General features: G+C 48.7%; 1 protein-coding gene across 1 annotated transcript; it reads left to right on the top strand.

Moving 5' to 3' along the window:
• Positions 1-1,512: 1,512 nt before the first annotated feature.
• Positions 1,513-6,426, top strand: MB (myoglobin). Its single transcript, XM_009944031.2, has 3 exons — positions 1,513-1,679; positions 4,645-4,867; positions 5,560-6,426. Exons 1-3 carry the CDS (start codon positions 1,585-1,587, stop codon positions 5,704-5,706), a joined length of 465 nt encoding a protein of 154 aa, XP_009942333.1. The 5' UTR covers positions 1,513-1,584; the 3' UTR covers positions 5,707-6,426.
• The last annotated feature ends 10,538 nt before the right edge of the window (positions 6,427-16,964 follow it).

The raw sequence follows: 16,964 nt of genomic DNA, 5'->3' as shown, positions 1-16,964 counted from the left end.
CTTACCCCAAACTATTCCCCTTAAACCTGTGTGTTCCCAAGGGGCGTGAGGCTCTGTGCTTCAGTCCTCCTCACTGCCTGATTACCCTTGCCTGTGGGCGCTTCTCTGTCCTTGCAAGCTTGGAGCAGGGAGACTGTTCCCACGTTGCAGAGAGCGGATGGGTGCAGAGGCAGTGATGCACCTCAGGTCCTGCAGCACTGTGGTGGGGTTGCATGCTGTTCCCCCGAGGCAGGTGTCTTCAGCCCTTCCTTGACAAGGGTTGTCAAGCACTGGAACTGGCTTCCCAGGGAAGTGGTTGAGTCACCATCCCTGGAGGTATTTAGAAGACGTGTAGATGTGGTCCTTAGGGACATGGTTTAGTGGTGAGCTCAGCAGTGCTAGGTTGATGGTTGGACTTGATGATCTTACAGGTCTTTTCCAACCTAAATGATTCTGTGATGACTCATGCCTGCCAAGGCCCGCAGTGTGTTGCCCCTTTGGACACATCCAGAGGTAGGTACCTGCTTCTGGACAGCAGCACGAGCTGGGCTTTGTTATCGGGCTGCGCTCTGACTGTGCTCACCCCCTGGAAGGGATTGATCACCCCGTTAGTGTGCCAGGAAGTTATCAGTCCTGACACGGCTGGAGGAGAAAGGCTGGGAGGTGTCCCAAAACATACCCACATTGCCTGTCAGCCTGGTGGCTTTTCCTCCTGCCACTGATGTTTGGCTTGACAGAGGCAGCCAGAGACCTTAACCCCTGGCTGGGTGCATGTTGAGTGAAGCCCTGCTGTGTCCTTGTGTCTCTGGCCTGCTGGAAATTGCCCTCCTGGCTCAGCTGTACGTCTGTTGGCCCCGGTATCCAGGCTCAGCCAGCGGCTAAACCTGAGCGTTCCCCAGAGAGGCAGGCAGAAGGACCCCGTGGGCAGGTGTGGGGTGACTGGCTCCCTTATAGCTTTTGTCCGCTTCCTCCCTCCTGCAGAGGCTGGGGAGATGCCTGGGCCCTTTGGGTATGGTTAGCTCTTAAGGCCGCGTCTCTTCTAGCCCTGTGCTCTTCTCCATCAGTAAACGGTGCGCATTACCCCAGCAGAAAAGGAGAGTGAGCTCAGCACGGGAAAGAAAAGGCTTTTAAAGCAGTGGAGCCGACGCTACCAGCAATGCCTGCCTCTTCTCCTGCCTGCCCTTGGCAGGCCAGCGGTGAGGGAGGCGGAGTGGCCTTGCAGATGACAGTGCTCTTCAGGAATCTCCTGCCATACAGCTTGACAATGTCTCCGGGACCTTGGGCACCCGGGACAGGCTCCTGGCACTGTGTTTCGGCAGTGCCCTTTCTGTCTAGAGTGGGACATGCGCCAGTCCAATACGAAAAGCAGAAATGATGCCATCAGTGGCACCCACAATAGCACCTGACCCAAAATAGCTTCCTAGAAAAAAATAGGAAGACTGATTAGGTTAGACAAGCCTGAAAGAGACCAAGATGTCCAGCTGATGATTAACAGGTGTAGGTCTGTGAGCAGGGGCTATAAATGCCACGGGTGAGCTCTCCAGCCACCCTTTGGGGAAAGGCAAACGGCTGCGGGGAGGGCTCGGGACCTGCCTTCGGTGAACCATGGGGCTCAGTGATCAGGAATGGCAGCACGTCCTGAGTATCTGGGGAAAGGTGGAGACTGACCTCCCTGGCCACGGGCACGCGGTTTTGATCAGGTAGGCAAGAAGCTTCCGTCCTGAGGGTAAAGCTGAGGGCTTTTGGTGAGAGACCAAAGAAGGTGTATGTTTAGTACGGGGGCTCGTGTTTGGCAGTGTTTATTTCAACAGTCTGTTTTCTTTGTTGTAGCGTGGTGTGTTTTCCATTTCTATGGTTTCTGGGTTAAAAATTACTCGCTGTGTAAAGCGGCCGTGCTTCTGTCTCTCCATCTGTCTATGGGTGCAGAAGCAGGCCAGTGCTGCTCTCAAAAGACGATGGGACTTTGTCACTCCTTCTGCTTCTGCTGGCAAAGCTCTGCTTTGGATCCTCATGGCCCAAGCACCCAGTCGAGAAATTCTGGAGCGAATTGTGTGCCCTGGGTCTTCAGATGCTCTGCAGCAAGGATCTGGGGAGGCAGGGAAGGAGAGGAGAGGAAAATAACCTCTGTGACAATTTTCTCGGAATCTATGATTTCAGTAAAATTAGCTGTGAAGTACCTGAGTGTTTCCCTCTCCCCACCTCAGTATTGCCTGGCAGAGCCCTGCCCATCCTGCTTTTTGGCCAGAAATCTGGGTGATAACACTTGCCTTCTTCCTGATGATGAACTGGGGGTCTGGGTGTGAAACAAGACACATCCTTCCCCCTGCTTCCCTCCTCTGTGATTCTGGGGTCAGAGTGGGAGCACTCGTGAGGTCTCCATCTGAGAGGACCCTTGCCCCCATGCTTGCGGACCTGGCCCCCTGAGTGGGGAACACCCCGGGCACCAGCAGCAGGTCACAGAAATGCAACCTGGAAGGGATCTCAGGGCTGCAGAGTGGGAAACAACGTTGGGTGGGCATTGGATCCTAGCCTGTCCTTAAAGACCAGCAGGAATGCAGACTTGGAGGAGACTCTCTCCAGATCTTCCCCTCAGCCTGTGCTTAGTACGATGTGCTGGAAGGGTATGGGCACTGAGGAGAGCAGTGGGGATGTGGCACTCGCCCCTGGGGGGGAGCCCCATCTTAAGCATGTCTAAAGGAAGGAGCCCACACCACTGGGCAAATCCACTGTCCATTTAAAGCTTTTTCAAAGACAAGCCAAAGCAGAGAGCTGTTTTATTTACCTTTTTTATCATGGCCCAACTCTGCTGCCATGTGAAGGGCGGGGAGGGATAGGGGCAGCTGGGTGGCAATGTGGTGGCTTTGCTGTCATGCGGTCCAGAGCAAGCATGCCGGAGGGGCAGCAGGAACCCAAGCCCTCCCCACCAGTCCATCTCTGTGAGATGGCTACTTTGGCTCTGGACGCGCCACAAGACACTAAAAGCAGTTTCCAGCCGAAAAGATAATACCATTTTTCTTACAGCTGTTGTAGGGCAGAGCATGGCATTAAATAAATAGATGACACTGCTCTCCCCTGTGATTTTGCGCTCCCCAGCCAGCCCAGGTCATTTCTTGTTCCTTGAAGGGGTTTCTGGGGAAGGAGAGAGGCAGGAGAAGCCCAGCAGCTCTTAGTTTAGAAATGTGTCTGTGTGTGCATTGTTAAAGACTTCTTAGGTAGATGTCGTGTCCTGGGAATACGTTTCGAAAATACCAATTCAGCTGGATGGTTTCCAAAGGAAACAAAAAAATACTCCTTGAAAGAACTTTTAAGAGTCTCGGGAGTATATTGTGTCTGGCAGACATGATTCAGCCATAGCCAGAGAGGACGGAGGGAGATTTTTAGAAATAACTCCATCCCATTTCAAGGTGCAAGGTTTTTTCATTTCTCTGGGTGGGACACAACCTGTGTCATGGAAAGATACGGGAAAAAAGGAAAGGCCGATGGTGGTGTGCTTAGCACCTGGCAGAGTACAGAAAGCCTTTGGAGACCTTTGAAATGAAACACCAGCAAAGACTGGTCACTCATTTACAGAATCTTTTTGCCGCAGAACAGCTTGTGTTTTCCAGGCGCTTAAGGTATTTGTTAGTGCAGTTTAACCTATACTTACGTTTACAGTGGAGAGTCTGGCGCTCATGGTAACGTACTTAGGAGGAATGTCCAGTTCTAGATGGGATGCAAGCCCCAGTAGTCCCAGCACCAGCACCCTTCTGAGGGCAGAGCAAGTGTGCAACCAGGAGAGAGAGGCTGGGTTGGTGGCTGAGGTCCTGGGCTGGAGTGCCAGACGCTGCTGCAGTGAACTTGGGTGAACCACTTCATGGATGTGAGCTGTATGGCCTTGGCTGTGCAGACAGCCATTGCTTTTGCTGGTGCTTCAACTAGTCGGATTGTGCCCGTCAGAGGGTATAATACCTGAAAATAAACTTGTGCCAGGGAGCTCATGTCTCTCAATACCTAATTATTAGACTGCTCCTAATAACCAGGATAGGCAGCGTCCCCTTTGCACCCCAGCTCTAGTACTCTGGCGTGGAAAAGAGTGAAATTTCCTCCAGTTTGGTTGCCAGCGGTGTCCGCATCCTGTCTCTTGGAAATGCAGCAGAGAGGAAGCCGGCAGGGGACAACACTAGCCTGGGTTCTAGCCACCCTTCCACCTTCTTGATTTCATTTCCACTTTGGGATCAGAGTGCCTATGTATGGCACGGCATTGGCAGGCCTGAAGGCTCCTGTTACCCACTTGCTCCCAAGGACTCTCGGAGTTACTGCAGTTCCCGATGGAGGAACCACACTGCTGGCAGCTGGGCCGAGCTGCGGAACAACCTACCAGAAGAAGGATGAAAAACACTTAAACCAGTTTCAGAGTAGGGTCAGATGCTTCCCTGGCTTATACACATGCTAAAAGGAGTGATTTTGAATGGTGGTAATTTGGAAAAGATCTAAAGTGTCAGAGTTCCCATGTTAAAGTAGCCTCCACTAGCAGGGACTAACTAAGAGATTTCTCTGAGGAGGGAAGTGGGTTATCACACCTCTGCCTGTCCAAATACTCTGCAACACCTGGAGCAGCCAGACCTCAGCTCTGGTCTGGATGACAGCTCTTTCAAGTCTCACAAATCCCTCTACTTCTGTCCACAGGCTCTTTCAGGATCACCCTGAGACCTTGGATCGCTTTGAAAGGTTCAAAGGCCTGAAGACCCCTGATCAGATGAAGGGCTCTGAAGATCTGAAGAAACATGGAGTTACTGTCCTCACCCAGCTGGGCAAAATCCTGAAGCTGAAGGGTAATCATGAGTCGGAGTTGAAGCCCCTGGCTCAAACCCACGCCACCAAGCACAAAATCCCTGTCAAATATCTGGAGGTATGAAAAAGGGCATGGAATGCTGGTGTCTATTGTGTAGTGAATGTGTGCAAGACAGCTGGTGAGAGTTGCACTTTTATTGACGGATGGTTGGTTGGACTTCAGTGAGCTCTCCCTCAAGTCCGAGGTCTCTGTGTACAGGCAGGAGGAGGCACAGAAAGGGCTCATGGTATGCGAGTGGTATGTGACCCTCCAAGTTTAGATTTTCCATTCCAAACACCACATGCAGTCTGAGCAACCCTTGACAATAATAAACCGGCCCATGCAGCGTCTGCATGCCTGGGAAACTACATTACATAAGAACTGTCAGTGGCTGGACACAAGGGACGTACAATTTTAGAATAAGTCCTGGAGGATCCATTGGAGACCAAGACCCACAAAACTAAGTGTTGTGCAAACACAGGGCATCAATTTTCAGCCTCAATGGATGAGACAGACAAAGAGTGGGAAGGGCCGCGGTCTACTCAAGGTCATGAAGCAGATCAGCATCAGAGCTAGGAATAGAGCCCAGTTCTCCTGCCCAGCCCAGGCTCCTTGCAAGCTAGACCTCACTGTCTCTCCAGAGACTGCGGGAAGGGCTACTGAATTAGCTCGGAGATATTTCCAGGCTCTGCAACCTATTTCTTAGCCTGGCTTTTCTGAAAATAAACTTTGACTGTCCCTTCTGTTTTTCTCTCTTTCCTTCCTCACAGTTCATTTCTGAAGTCATTATCAAGGTCATTGCTGAAAAACATTCTGCAGACTTTGGGGCTGATTCCCAGGCTGCGATGAAGAAGGCCTTGGAGCTGTTCCGAAATGATATGGCCAGCAAGTACAAGGAGTTCGGTTTCCAGGGTTAGCACATACGCACAGAGGGACACCACGATGGAGGCCTGGCCGTGCATCTTAGAGTAGCTTCCCCAGCACTGTTTTGGACATCTCACAACTGGCCACCCAAGACACGTGGGAAAGCTGTGATGAGAGGCCAAGAGTGTCTCCAGGCACTGTAGAGGCACTCAGAGTGATATCCGTGATAAACCGTTGTTTCCTGGCTTCATGTATACAAGAAAAATAATCTGCTTTCTTAGGAAAAATAATGTAAGCAGTTATCTGTGAGCTGCTGCCTAACGCTATCCGCTTCTTCTTTCCCCCTCCCCAAAACCTAGTCTCATCTGAGAGGGGAGTGGCATGGCCAGAGATGAAGGGATGTGGAGGTATGAGGGGAGTGTTGAGGAGTGTGGTGAACGAGAAGGTGAAGGGATAACTCAAACGATATGAAAGGGGTGTCAGGATGGAAAGCAGAGGCACAGTGTCCCACTCCTCCCACAGGTGAAACTGTTAGCAGGTTACTGTGGACAGCTTCCAGTCTTGCTTTGTGCAGGCAAATGCAGCCAGTCAGTCTCCAGGGTCTGCCAGCTTGGAAACTTGCATTAGCTGCTAAATTCACGTTAGCAAAACTATGAGGAGCAGTATTCCCTGCGATCTGTAGATTTCTGGCAGCCACTGCTATGCCTCCAAAGTTCTGTTGCACTGGGAAGTAAAATATGTGTTTCTCAGAAAATAAAAATTCCTGCACCAGTGTCGTGTGTTTGCTCCTGGCTTTACAGCACTCCAGTGAGAAGTGGGGGAGCTGGAGAATGTGAAAAGGTCGTAAGTATCTGGCTGCACCACAGCCTGCGGTGCCAGTCCATGCACGTGGCATCTGCCTGAGCCGGGGGACTAAGGGCACTCAGATGTCACCACAGGGTCAGGACCTGGTTACCGGACTTGACGACGCAAAATGACAGCCTACACCCGGCGCCTCGGAGCTGAGAGAAGCACTTCCTGACTAAGGGCTGGTGAGAGCAAGCCCTTTGCTTAGTTATGGTGAGGTGGGGTATGCAAGGGGCCTCGGGTCGCAGCAGCAGCACAGCGCGTTGCTCCCTGCAGGCAGTGGGAAGCAGGGCTGCTTACCCTCGGAGGAAGGATGCAACGGCAGCGTGTGCTCCTAAGACCCAAGGCTTGGTGTCTGGACTGTTTTGCATTTTTGATGAGGTATCTCTGCAGTGCGTGCTGCACTGTGTTTACAGACATGTACCCATGTCCATCCATGCTTTAAAGGAGATACAGCGGCAAAGCGCGTACCTCTGCCTGTTGCTGTCTCCCCATCCTGGTACCACAGTGAGGTACGAGTGACCTGATTTTACTGAAGTGGGCGAGAGACTGAGGGCTGCATTGTCCCTAAGGCTGCCCAAGGGTTTGTCAGAAATGGTTGGAGCCTGAAAAGGGTTTTGTTGACCTGATACCTAGGTTCACAGTGGCCTAGCTGACTCTTTGGGAATTGTGCAGTTTCTCTGGGTGGACCCGGTCAGAGGGGCAGTTCTACCCCACAGTGAGCACTGGGGTCCTTATTCCCTCCTCTTTCTCCATCCCCTTCATCCAGCTCAGGGCCTCAGCAGTAGGGTGCTGCAGTCTCTTCCGGCATCTGCGCTCAAGCTGTCTCCGTGCAGAAAGCAAGGTGGGTGAGCAGCTTGCTGTCTTTCTGTATATTTGCACAGGGTCGAGAGCGTTCGTGGCAGGGTCACATCTTGGCACAGCAGCGGGATGCTACTGAGGCAAGCAGGTGGGTCCTGGCCAGGGAAAATGCGTGGAGTCGACATGGCTACTCTTTTTTTGTATGGAGAAAGTAATGCGCCTTATCTCCCAGAGATAGTGTGTGGGCAAGCAGGAGAAAGAAAAATGAGGTTCTCAGTACTAGGAGCTACTAGCAGAGTCTGATTCAAAGTGCTCCTTGCTACACTGTGTGCAAAATTGATCCTGAACACCGTGATCTGCTCTCTCTGGTCAGGGCAAAGGCCACAAAATTTCAGTCTCTGAACGGAGAAGGAATGAATTCCTTCCCAGAACCGAGCATCTCTGATTTCTTGCTCTTTACAAATCCTCACTTTACCTCTGGGAGCTTGCTTGGGGTTTCAACCTTTCAGAGTGGGTCCCAAAGGCATATGTTGTCACCTAGATGAAGTTACCGCCAGGTGCTCCCTGGCTTAAACAACTTGCTTCGTCAGACTCCAGTCTAGTCTGTCTGGCTTTGTGGGGAGGGCAACCTATTAAATTAAGGTCTAGGATTCCCTGTCCAACACAATAAGATTTCCTGCCAGTGACAACAGACTCTGCTTTAGGATTAAAAGCTCTGCTATGGCAGCTGCCTCTGTCAGTCTGACACTGGAGTCATGTCTAGATATTTTTATGCAGGGCAATGTGGTGGAGGAGGGAGGGTTTGCATATGTGTTGTGCCTAGCTACTGGTTATTAAGTAGCTGGAATAAATGTTGGTCCGTTGGGAGAACTGATCCTTTCCTCTGCCTGCCCTGTCAGCGCACCAGGGACCGTCCTTAAACCTGTGCTGGTCAGACGTGGGGCCTGATGTAGGGTTTCTGGTTGCGCCTATGGCCCAGTGAAGATGAACCACCAAGCTGAGATACCAATAACAGTGGAGCTATCTCCAGCAGGCTCAGTGGATTGGAATGCTTGTGGTGAAATCTATGCGTCCTTTGCTAGTCTGGGTACTGAGTATGCCCTTGGCTGCAGTCCTGACATTGCGTAGCGATATATGTGATTCCCGCACAGTGAGTCTATAAAGCTTCTGCAACAGCCCATGCTTTAGGGACAGGGCGAGTTTCCTTGGAAAGGGTATGGCGGAGAAAAGATTTTTCAGCTCCATGCTATATCGATACAATATCTGCATTGGAATCACCCTTTCCACTGTGCTACTAGCCCATGTATCTTTTCTGGTTCACGTATGGGACAGAATCCCTTAGTGGAGATAAACCGTATCAGCGTAAGCGCAGAAGTTTTCCTGCCTCCTTTCCAGGAATAGCTTTACGTAAGGAGGATGGGTCCCAGGGGCTTGTGCCCAGCACCCCTCCCCGTTAGCACCATTCGGTGTCACATACACATTCCTGGTCACACGATGGGATGTGGATTCTGTGGCTGCCAGGCTCCTTACCCCAGCACGTACACACTGACTACAGCCACGTCGGCCTTACAGCTGTCCTATGCTTTCCATACGCTCCTGCGATTTCTTTTATGCTGATAATGCTCTTTCTGGCAGCAAATGGATTATGTACCTGCATCTGCCCTTAGGCTGAAAATCATCCTTGCCGCTTTGCACTTGACATGCTACTCTTCTCCCACTGCTGTGTTTTCCGTTGCATGGCAGAGCTCCCCGTGGCACCCAGCCAGTGACCTGTCTGTGCTCTCTTGGGCTTTGGTGTCAGACACAGGCAACCCATCAGGATCTCAGACACAGGGAGCAGGACCTCGCTTCCCAGGCACTGTTCAAAGGAGCCAGTCAGCCCTAGCCACAGTGCAACAATACCGCAGGCTGCGCTGCTTGTCCCCCCTTGTCTTTACGTTGTCTGCTGATCCTGCCTGACTCCTATACACCTGACAACATCAAGAGGCATCAAGGAGCAAGTGCGAGGGACCGTACTATTAATCCTGTGATCTGTCTCTCGGTCACCTTAGTGGGAGAAAGGGAAGGAGCTCCAGTGACTAATTATGTTAAATATTTAGCACATTAGCATGAAGCTTGTGGCATTCTTCATGTTTGCATCTCCCTGAAGGGCTAACGTGAGGAAAGGGCAGGGAAGTTTCCAGTCCACATGACAATCACTGAACAGATACATCTGGTTTCTGGATATTGAAGCACAGTCAGTGACTAAAGGATGTAACATCTATATGGCACTGTAGTTTAATAAGGACACTCAAACACTCACATGTTTTGAGATCAGGATTATTTTTGTCATGATGCCTAAGTTTTCTGCCACCTGGCCAAAACCTGTCCCATATGTTGTGCCACTGAGGAAAAGAAACCAGTGGTGGAGCCTGGTGTTTCTCTGATGTAGACTTGCTTGCCCATAATGTTTTTTTTTCCAGAAAGTGCATGGCATCAGAGCATGTCCTCCTCCTTCCTGGACTCAGTCCTCTCAGGTTTGCTCAAGGCTGCATCCTTGCTTTTTCAGGCTGCACAGGGTTTAACAATCAGAGTCTGTGCTGCTTCTCAGACTAAGAACACATGCACATATGGACATCTATACACGAGCACCTGGTTCACAACACGCATCGTTAGCAAAGCCCCCTGTCCAAATCCTTCAGATTCCAGCGTGCTTGTGTGCTGGTTCTTCATTTGAGAGGATGATATATATTAGGTCTTACACCATGCTTAAATGAAGTATGACAGTGAAACCAAGTTTTGCTAAGGTCTAACCAAGTGAGAAGACAGACTGTGCAAGGACATGGCACCTGGAAAGTACTGGTAAGTAGTGGGGCATTAAATTTCATGAAGATGTGCTAGCAGAATCAAGGAAGCCACCTGGAACTACAGTAAGTGAGAAAAGAAATCCCAGTCAGCCTCTTATACCCAACAGAATAATAAATGAGCATTTATGAACACAAAAGCATCACAACAATGCAGCCTTCTTGAACAGCACGTAAATCCCTCCCTCCCCTGTGACTGTAGACACAAGCCAATCTCCCAGTCCTGTGACTTCTATAAAATCCTTATCCAAATGTCAGTAAAGGTGACCTTGTGGCTTTTTAAAGCAGTACTTTATAGTCACTTGGCTGCACTGTACCAAACTCCTTTTCCAGTTTGGCTTTCAGCCCCTGTAAACATACAAACAGGACAGACTGCCTCCACCTTACCCTGCAGTCCTGTAGAGACCACTCATGGTAAGCTATGTCAGACAGAGGCAGGTCTGGGGCTCTGTTGGGCAAGGCAAGCCCTGGTGCAGGGCATACCAGCAGAGCTGGTAGCTGGATCAACAAGGCAATGTGTATTTGGGGTGGGGAGGGTATTGGAGTCTCCTTCCCTACCCCCGTGTCCCAAGGAAAACATCTCACGCTGAGGGAGACAGCAGCTCAGCGGCCCTGAGCTGGCCGAATGGTTACGTGGGTTATGTCCACACAAGTGCAAATGCAGGTGCTGCGAGGTTAGCGGGGGCAGCCTGGACATGGGGCTATTCCACTTTGTTTAAGGTACTGGCTCAGATGTATGTCATGGACAGTGGGGCTGATTTACTGAATTTGCCCAGAGCTGGTGGGAGGAGGCTGTTCCTAGTATGGCTACCCTGCAATCCAGCAGTAGACACGACCCCAAAGCAGTTTTCCAGTTAACTACGACAGGTATTAGAAAATAGTACAACACAGATATCCTTCTCTAGGAATTTGTGAATTTACCCAGGCTACAGGGCTGAGAAGGGGGCTGTAGCTATGCTGATATTAGCGTCCAAGCAGGCTACTTTAAAGCTAACACTGGCACGTATATCTTAGCTGCAGCCTGATGTCTGGAGTAGACCTTAAAGAAAGTTATGCCCGTTTCCCCTCTCCAAGGAAAGCTCGGTATGAATGCAGCTGCTGGGAGCCTGATCTTATTTTAGATCGTCCTTAAAACAGGTTCAAATGTTCCAGTGACAGAACAGCTTTGGGTGGAAGACCTTTGGGATTATTAGCACTTAATTCTGTGTGTCTTTGTGCTTAACTTGTAGGTCTCCTCTTGCTTCCCAGTGTGTGTAAGTAATGGTGGTTTTATTCACTGAAGTTTTTCTATATCTTCTGTCCTCCCCCAACACGTCTATCTGTTTCCTTCTTCAAGCTAAATTCTAGCATCCAAACTCTCACCAAAGGGGTGGAAAATTCCTGGAGCTGATACCCTAACTAAGGTCTGGGATTGCTCTGCTCAGGGCTTTCATGAGAGCAGGCTTGTCCTCTTGGCTCTTGGTGAGATTTTGGGTTATCTGGAGAGTTAGCTGATATGGTGTCAAAGTGGGTCTGTATTTTTTCACTCACCTCTCAGCTGGATGAATAGTCTGGTGCCCTTTGAGGGATGTAGTATGTCATGGTTTAACTGTGAGCTGTCTGGGGATGAAGGAGAAAAAAAACAACAGAGCTTTGCCTAAACCAGCCGTACCGTGTCCCTGCAGAATCTGTGGGAGAGCCTGCACTGAGCAAAGGGTTTGTACCAGACATGCTCAGACAAGCTGCACAGAGATGGAAGAAAAGCGGGCAGGGCATGCCATGTGCCACGCTCACACTGACTCCCCTCTGAGGGCAGATGGCTCTGTGGGGTTGGTAAGGAAGAATGAAAAATGAAATGCAGTTCGGAAACAGAGGAACAACTGCCTTCCCCCAAAGGCTATTTACTGCCGTCAGTGCCTCCTGAAGAGCAACAGCATCATTCTGACAATTGCTCTGCTGTTAATGTGATGGAGGGAGTTTCCTAACACGAGCTGGTAATCTGTGTGCTTTTGCATGGGAAGACAGACAGACTTGGAGTTGTCTTATGGTGCTAGCATTATGGATGTAACGCTTTCAGAAAGCTGACGCATAAATCATGAGAAAGAAACTTCTTGTGCATTTTGGGTTTGCCTTGATAACAGCACGTATTGCTAACGCAGCTAATCCCCCGGCTAATTTCAGCACGTCACATTTAAACTGCTGTCCGTATGTCTTTTGCCATGTTCCCTCTTCAGCTGAAATGATCCCTTAGTGCATAAAGTCATCAATTTTTTTCTTTCCAGTTAAAAGCCTCTGTCCCAAAATGGAGTTCTTTCTAACAGTCACAAATTGCTAGCTCATAACAACAAGAAAGATTAGAAAATAATCTTTAACATATTTCCTACTATGGTTTTTCTGGTTCAGCTGTGCTGTAGCTTCTTTGTCTGTTTTAGATCAGAAACATCTTGACTACGGGTGTCATCTGGGACAAGCTCTGTTCTGATGTTTAATGGTAATTAAGAACTCAGTTTCATCCAATTTAAAAGTCTGAGTCTATAAAACGCACTATCTAAAACAGCACCCTTCTCGCAACGTACCTGAGTTATTTCCGGTACTGTTTTTTACCCTAGACCTTAGTCAGAGAGCTATCTGTGTTTTCCATCTACAGTACTGTGCAATTAGCCCCATTTTACAGAAGGTAAACTGAGGCACAGCCAGGCACCAGCACACCTATTGTTTCATGCTTGTCCACTAGGCCAGGCTGCAGACTGCACGACAGAGGATAATTGCGAGCTTCTTGTGTAGGAAGACATGTGAAGTTGTGCCATCTGCCACTAAGCAGCTCTTGCTTTGATGTGGTTGCATTTCAGCAGTTGTCAAAGGACATCCTGTATGTAGATGTTCAGTTGAAACAGTGGTGTGGTGTAAATACCCAGATAGATTACAGATGCTGCATACAAAGCAAAGCGGTGTAAAGACCTTTGGACTGAACTTGGAATGAAGTGCTCTGGAGATTAATGAACTATCACTTGGGACACTGCTAATCTTCTCACTTCCAAAGAAAAAGGCTCTGGACTGAGATAATAAAGGACATAAATATCTAAAACAGGTTACTGGCAGAAATGAGGTCCCTAAATCCAAGTGTACGAACCTCAGATCCTCCTGTATCATTCTTTACATGCCTACATTTTCATCTCTAACCCCCTCCTTGATTTCTAACATTCTGCCTCCGCTGGGCCCTGATCTTCCACCAGCTCGGGTGGGTCTAAGTAAACCAGTGTTCATCTGCCTAAATTAATTTATAATCCTCAGAAGTGACCTTCCTCTGCCTAATGTGGCAGAAACCAGTCATACTTTGCCTACATGTGACCTCCAAAAAATGCAGTTCCAGCCAGTTCCACCCAACAGTGTGGTTAGTGAACAAGGTTCGGGTGCATGCCTGTTACCATGTAGATCACCCAGCTCATACTCCTCTTGTCTTTTAAAAATAAGCTGTGCCTTGCAGCCCATTTTGGAAAGGGCTTGCTTTCAGGAGGCCAGTTTTGGGTGATGAATCCTTGCGTGCCTAGGGTCTAAAGGAGTATGCTTTAAAAAAAAAGAAAAAATGAAAAACCAAGGCTGGGTTTCATACTGGCTGCATTTAGATATCTCTTCCCACTCAACACATGGCTGACTGAGTCCTTTTTGAACCACCAAACTCTCTAGCGGTGTGCTGCAGTCCTGGGCAAGTAGCGCAGCCTTCATATTCTACTCCAGCAACCCGGGCTGTCTAAAAGCCCTCATACAGCTTTGAGGCTGTTACCTCAAAGGGACCACTCCTTCCCAAAGGGAGTCTCTTTGAAAAGTAAAATGGAGAGAGGAGGGAGGAAAGATTTCAGTGCCTAGCATTAAATGACACACTGCAAGACACAAAGGATCTGTTTGGGAACAACAGGCTTTCTAAGAGCGTGCTACTTGGTGTTCAGAGAGGGTTTTATTTTTTTTTTCCTGTGAGCTATGCTTGCAGCTTCCCCTTTGACCTCGCTGACAGGAACATCTGGATCTACCCGCACTCACAATTCTCTGTGGAACAGAGCTAGTGATATAGGAGAAAGAGGGTTTTATTTCTTCATTGCTCTGCTTTGAGGACAGCTTGCAGCTGTGCCTGACTGGAAGGAATTTACAGATCTCATGTGTGATGGTCGAGAAACACTTCCTCTCCTAACTTCACCATGTCCATGTTCATACACATAGTGGCTCATAACTAGGAAGTCTTCAGTTCCAATCCTTCTGGCAACATACAGGGGGGAAAAATACATAGAAATGGAAGCAATGCTTTTTCTTTCCATCTACAGTCAGGTTGGAGATGGACAGCACTGCATCCACCTCAGTAAAGGGGTTAATTGTATCTGTGAAGAGAAGTGTGTTGGAGCCTCTCAATGTTAGAAAAAGACCAAAACAGAATAAATGAAAGTGCTGCAGAGTACATCATCCTTTCAAGTACTGGTGTTGGTGAGATAAGAGATAGTACATACTAGAGAGTATATATTGAGAGAGAGAGATTGAACATGCATTGCTTATATCTTGAGGGCAGAGCATCTTAGAAGCAAATTTAAGGAGTGACCTTTCTTCAGGCATTTAATTTCACTCCTGTTGGGAGTGCTTAGCTTGCAATTAAGTCTGTGATGAGAGACTGTGTGTGTGGGTGTGTGTATGTATGTACAGCACAAAGCCTATAGTTAGTATACAGAACTAGATGTTTTGTTCTGGAGCCCCAAAGGTACATAGCCACTCAACACTCATTAATTTTAGCAGGTATAAGACCTTTCAAAGACCGGGATTTATACAGCAAATTTTTTGCCACAGGCTTGGGACCACTCATTTCATTCTGTTCATGATGCAGTAGCAACTTGGAAACCAGCTCTGCATCTATTCATCAACTGCAGTATAAGCCCCTTTTATTAGTGCCCTTGCGGCAATAGCTGTGATCTATTTGACGCTCTGAGCCTTCAAACTGCCATTCCCTGCAGCAGGTGTAGTAGAAGCAGATATCCGTGGAAGTAAGTCAAAATGAACTCATCATGCTGCTGCTCAAAGGCCGGGCTCCATCCCAGTCAGCCACAGTTACCCAGCTCCTGCCACGTGAAGATGGGCTTTGGCTCCTTCTTTGGTGGTTTGGGGCTTGGAGGGAGGCTAGGTTTCCTGGGGAAGTCATGCTGCAATTTATATTCCCTGCTTGTTTCTCCCCCTTAGAGGGCATTCAAGGAGAAGGAGACGCTGCTGCTCCCGTGGCCTAGCGCCGCATCCTCGAAGACGTCATGGGTAAATCCACGTGGCATGACTGCCAGCCTTCGCCCTATGTTAACAGCAGCAAACTCATTCTCAGCTCAGCAGGTGGTCCTTAAGCATGAACTTTAAAGCTGCCTGGGTGGGTAAGTGTTGCAAGAAAACAAAGGGGCTGAGCCAGGTCCTTTTATAGGAGAAACTGGTGAGATGTTTGGGTTTTTTTTTTCCTTCACTAATTGTTTTATTTAACTCTCATCCTCTGCACTAGACTGATTGGTGTCAGAGCTGGCCAAGTGCAGGGTTCCTCTGCTTGGACAATAGCCTGGTGGGATACCACGGAGAGCTATTAAGAATCCTGGATAGTAAAGGTTTGCCTACAAATTCCTCTGTAAACCAAAGCTCATATTCATCAGAGTTGTTCCCTGTTAGGCTCTCACCTCATTGGAGTGAGATTGGAGTAAATGGAGAAAAGAGCAAAAGTGGCATTAGGTCTGCACTCTGTGGAGGTCAAGTGGTGTCCTTGTGGTGTGTCTCGACCACGTAATGAGTTGTGTCCCTCAAGGGTCCATACTGGGACCAGTACTATTTAATATTAATGCTATTTAATGTTAATGGAATAGATAGTGGGAATGAGTGCATCCTCTGCAAGTTTTCAGATGACACCAAGCCGAGTGGCGCAGCTGATACACTAGTGGGAAGGGATGCCATCCAGAGGGACCTTGACAGGCTTGAGAAGTGGGCCCTCACGAAGCTCAGCAAGGCCAAGTACAAGATCCTGTACCTGAGTTGGGGCAATCCCCAATGTCAGTACAGACTGAGTGATGAATTGACTGAGAGCCGCACCGCAGAGGAGGCTTTGTGGATACTGGTGGATGAAAAACTGGATGTGAGCCAGCAAAGTCAACTTGGAGCCTGTGGCTGAGAATCAAATTTTTAAGCCCCTAGTTTATGCATAACTATAGCAGGGTATTTTTATTTGGGAGAGGTGTGGGTCTCAGTCCAAAAGGGTTTCTGCTGTGTTTTACCAAGTCTTGTGACGCTAATTCATCAGACATGAGCTACTGTCAGTATGATCTAGCCAGACTAAAGAGCCACCTAGACCAACCAGGGACGATTTTTCCCTTGCAGCCACATTGTTGGTGCACATCATGCTCAGCTAGGTTAGCGGTAGAAGCAACCATGCAGTTCACAAACAAATGGTGAACATTATGGGGGACTCAGAGGGGAATGCTGAGATCACAGGATACCAAGTTTTGCTCCACTCTTGAGTTGCAGACTGTTGTCTCCTGAGAAAATTCCTCTTAATGGAGTAATTAATGCAAAACCCCAGGACAGCCTAAAATACTTGTTATGATATCACTTGTTTGGTTGTTTTTTTTTCCCTGAAATACGTCTGAATAATTGGGATTTAGCCTGTGACAGAGACAGGGAAACATATTTGCCCACCCAGGCTGCAGAGAAAGTTTATGAATAATGTACCAAACATTAGTCAAGTAGCAGTTTGAGTCACACCTGGTACCACAGCACAGCTGACTCAAGAAGCAGTCCTCTGGGGAACTGAGCAAGGAAAAATGGAGGGGAAAAAGAAAAAAGGTAAA

The sequence above is a fragment of the Opisthocomus hoazin genome, chromosome 8 (assembly GCF_030867145.1).
Source record: "Opisthocomus hoazin isolate bOpiHoa1 chromosome 8, bOpiHoa1.hap1, whole genome shotgun sequence".
NCBI lineage: Eukaryota > Metazoa > Chordata > Aves > Opisthocomiformes > Opisthocomidae > Opisthocomus > Opisthocomus hoazin.
The sequence above is the reverse complement of the archived record's forward strand: the minus strand, read 5'-3'. Positions and strand labels throughout refer to the sequence as shown.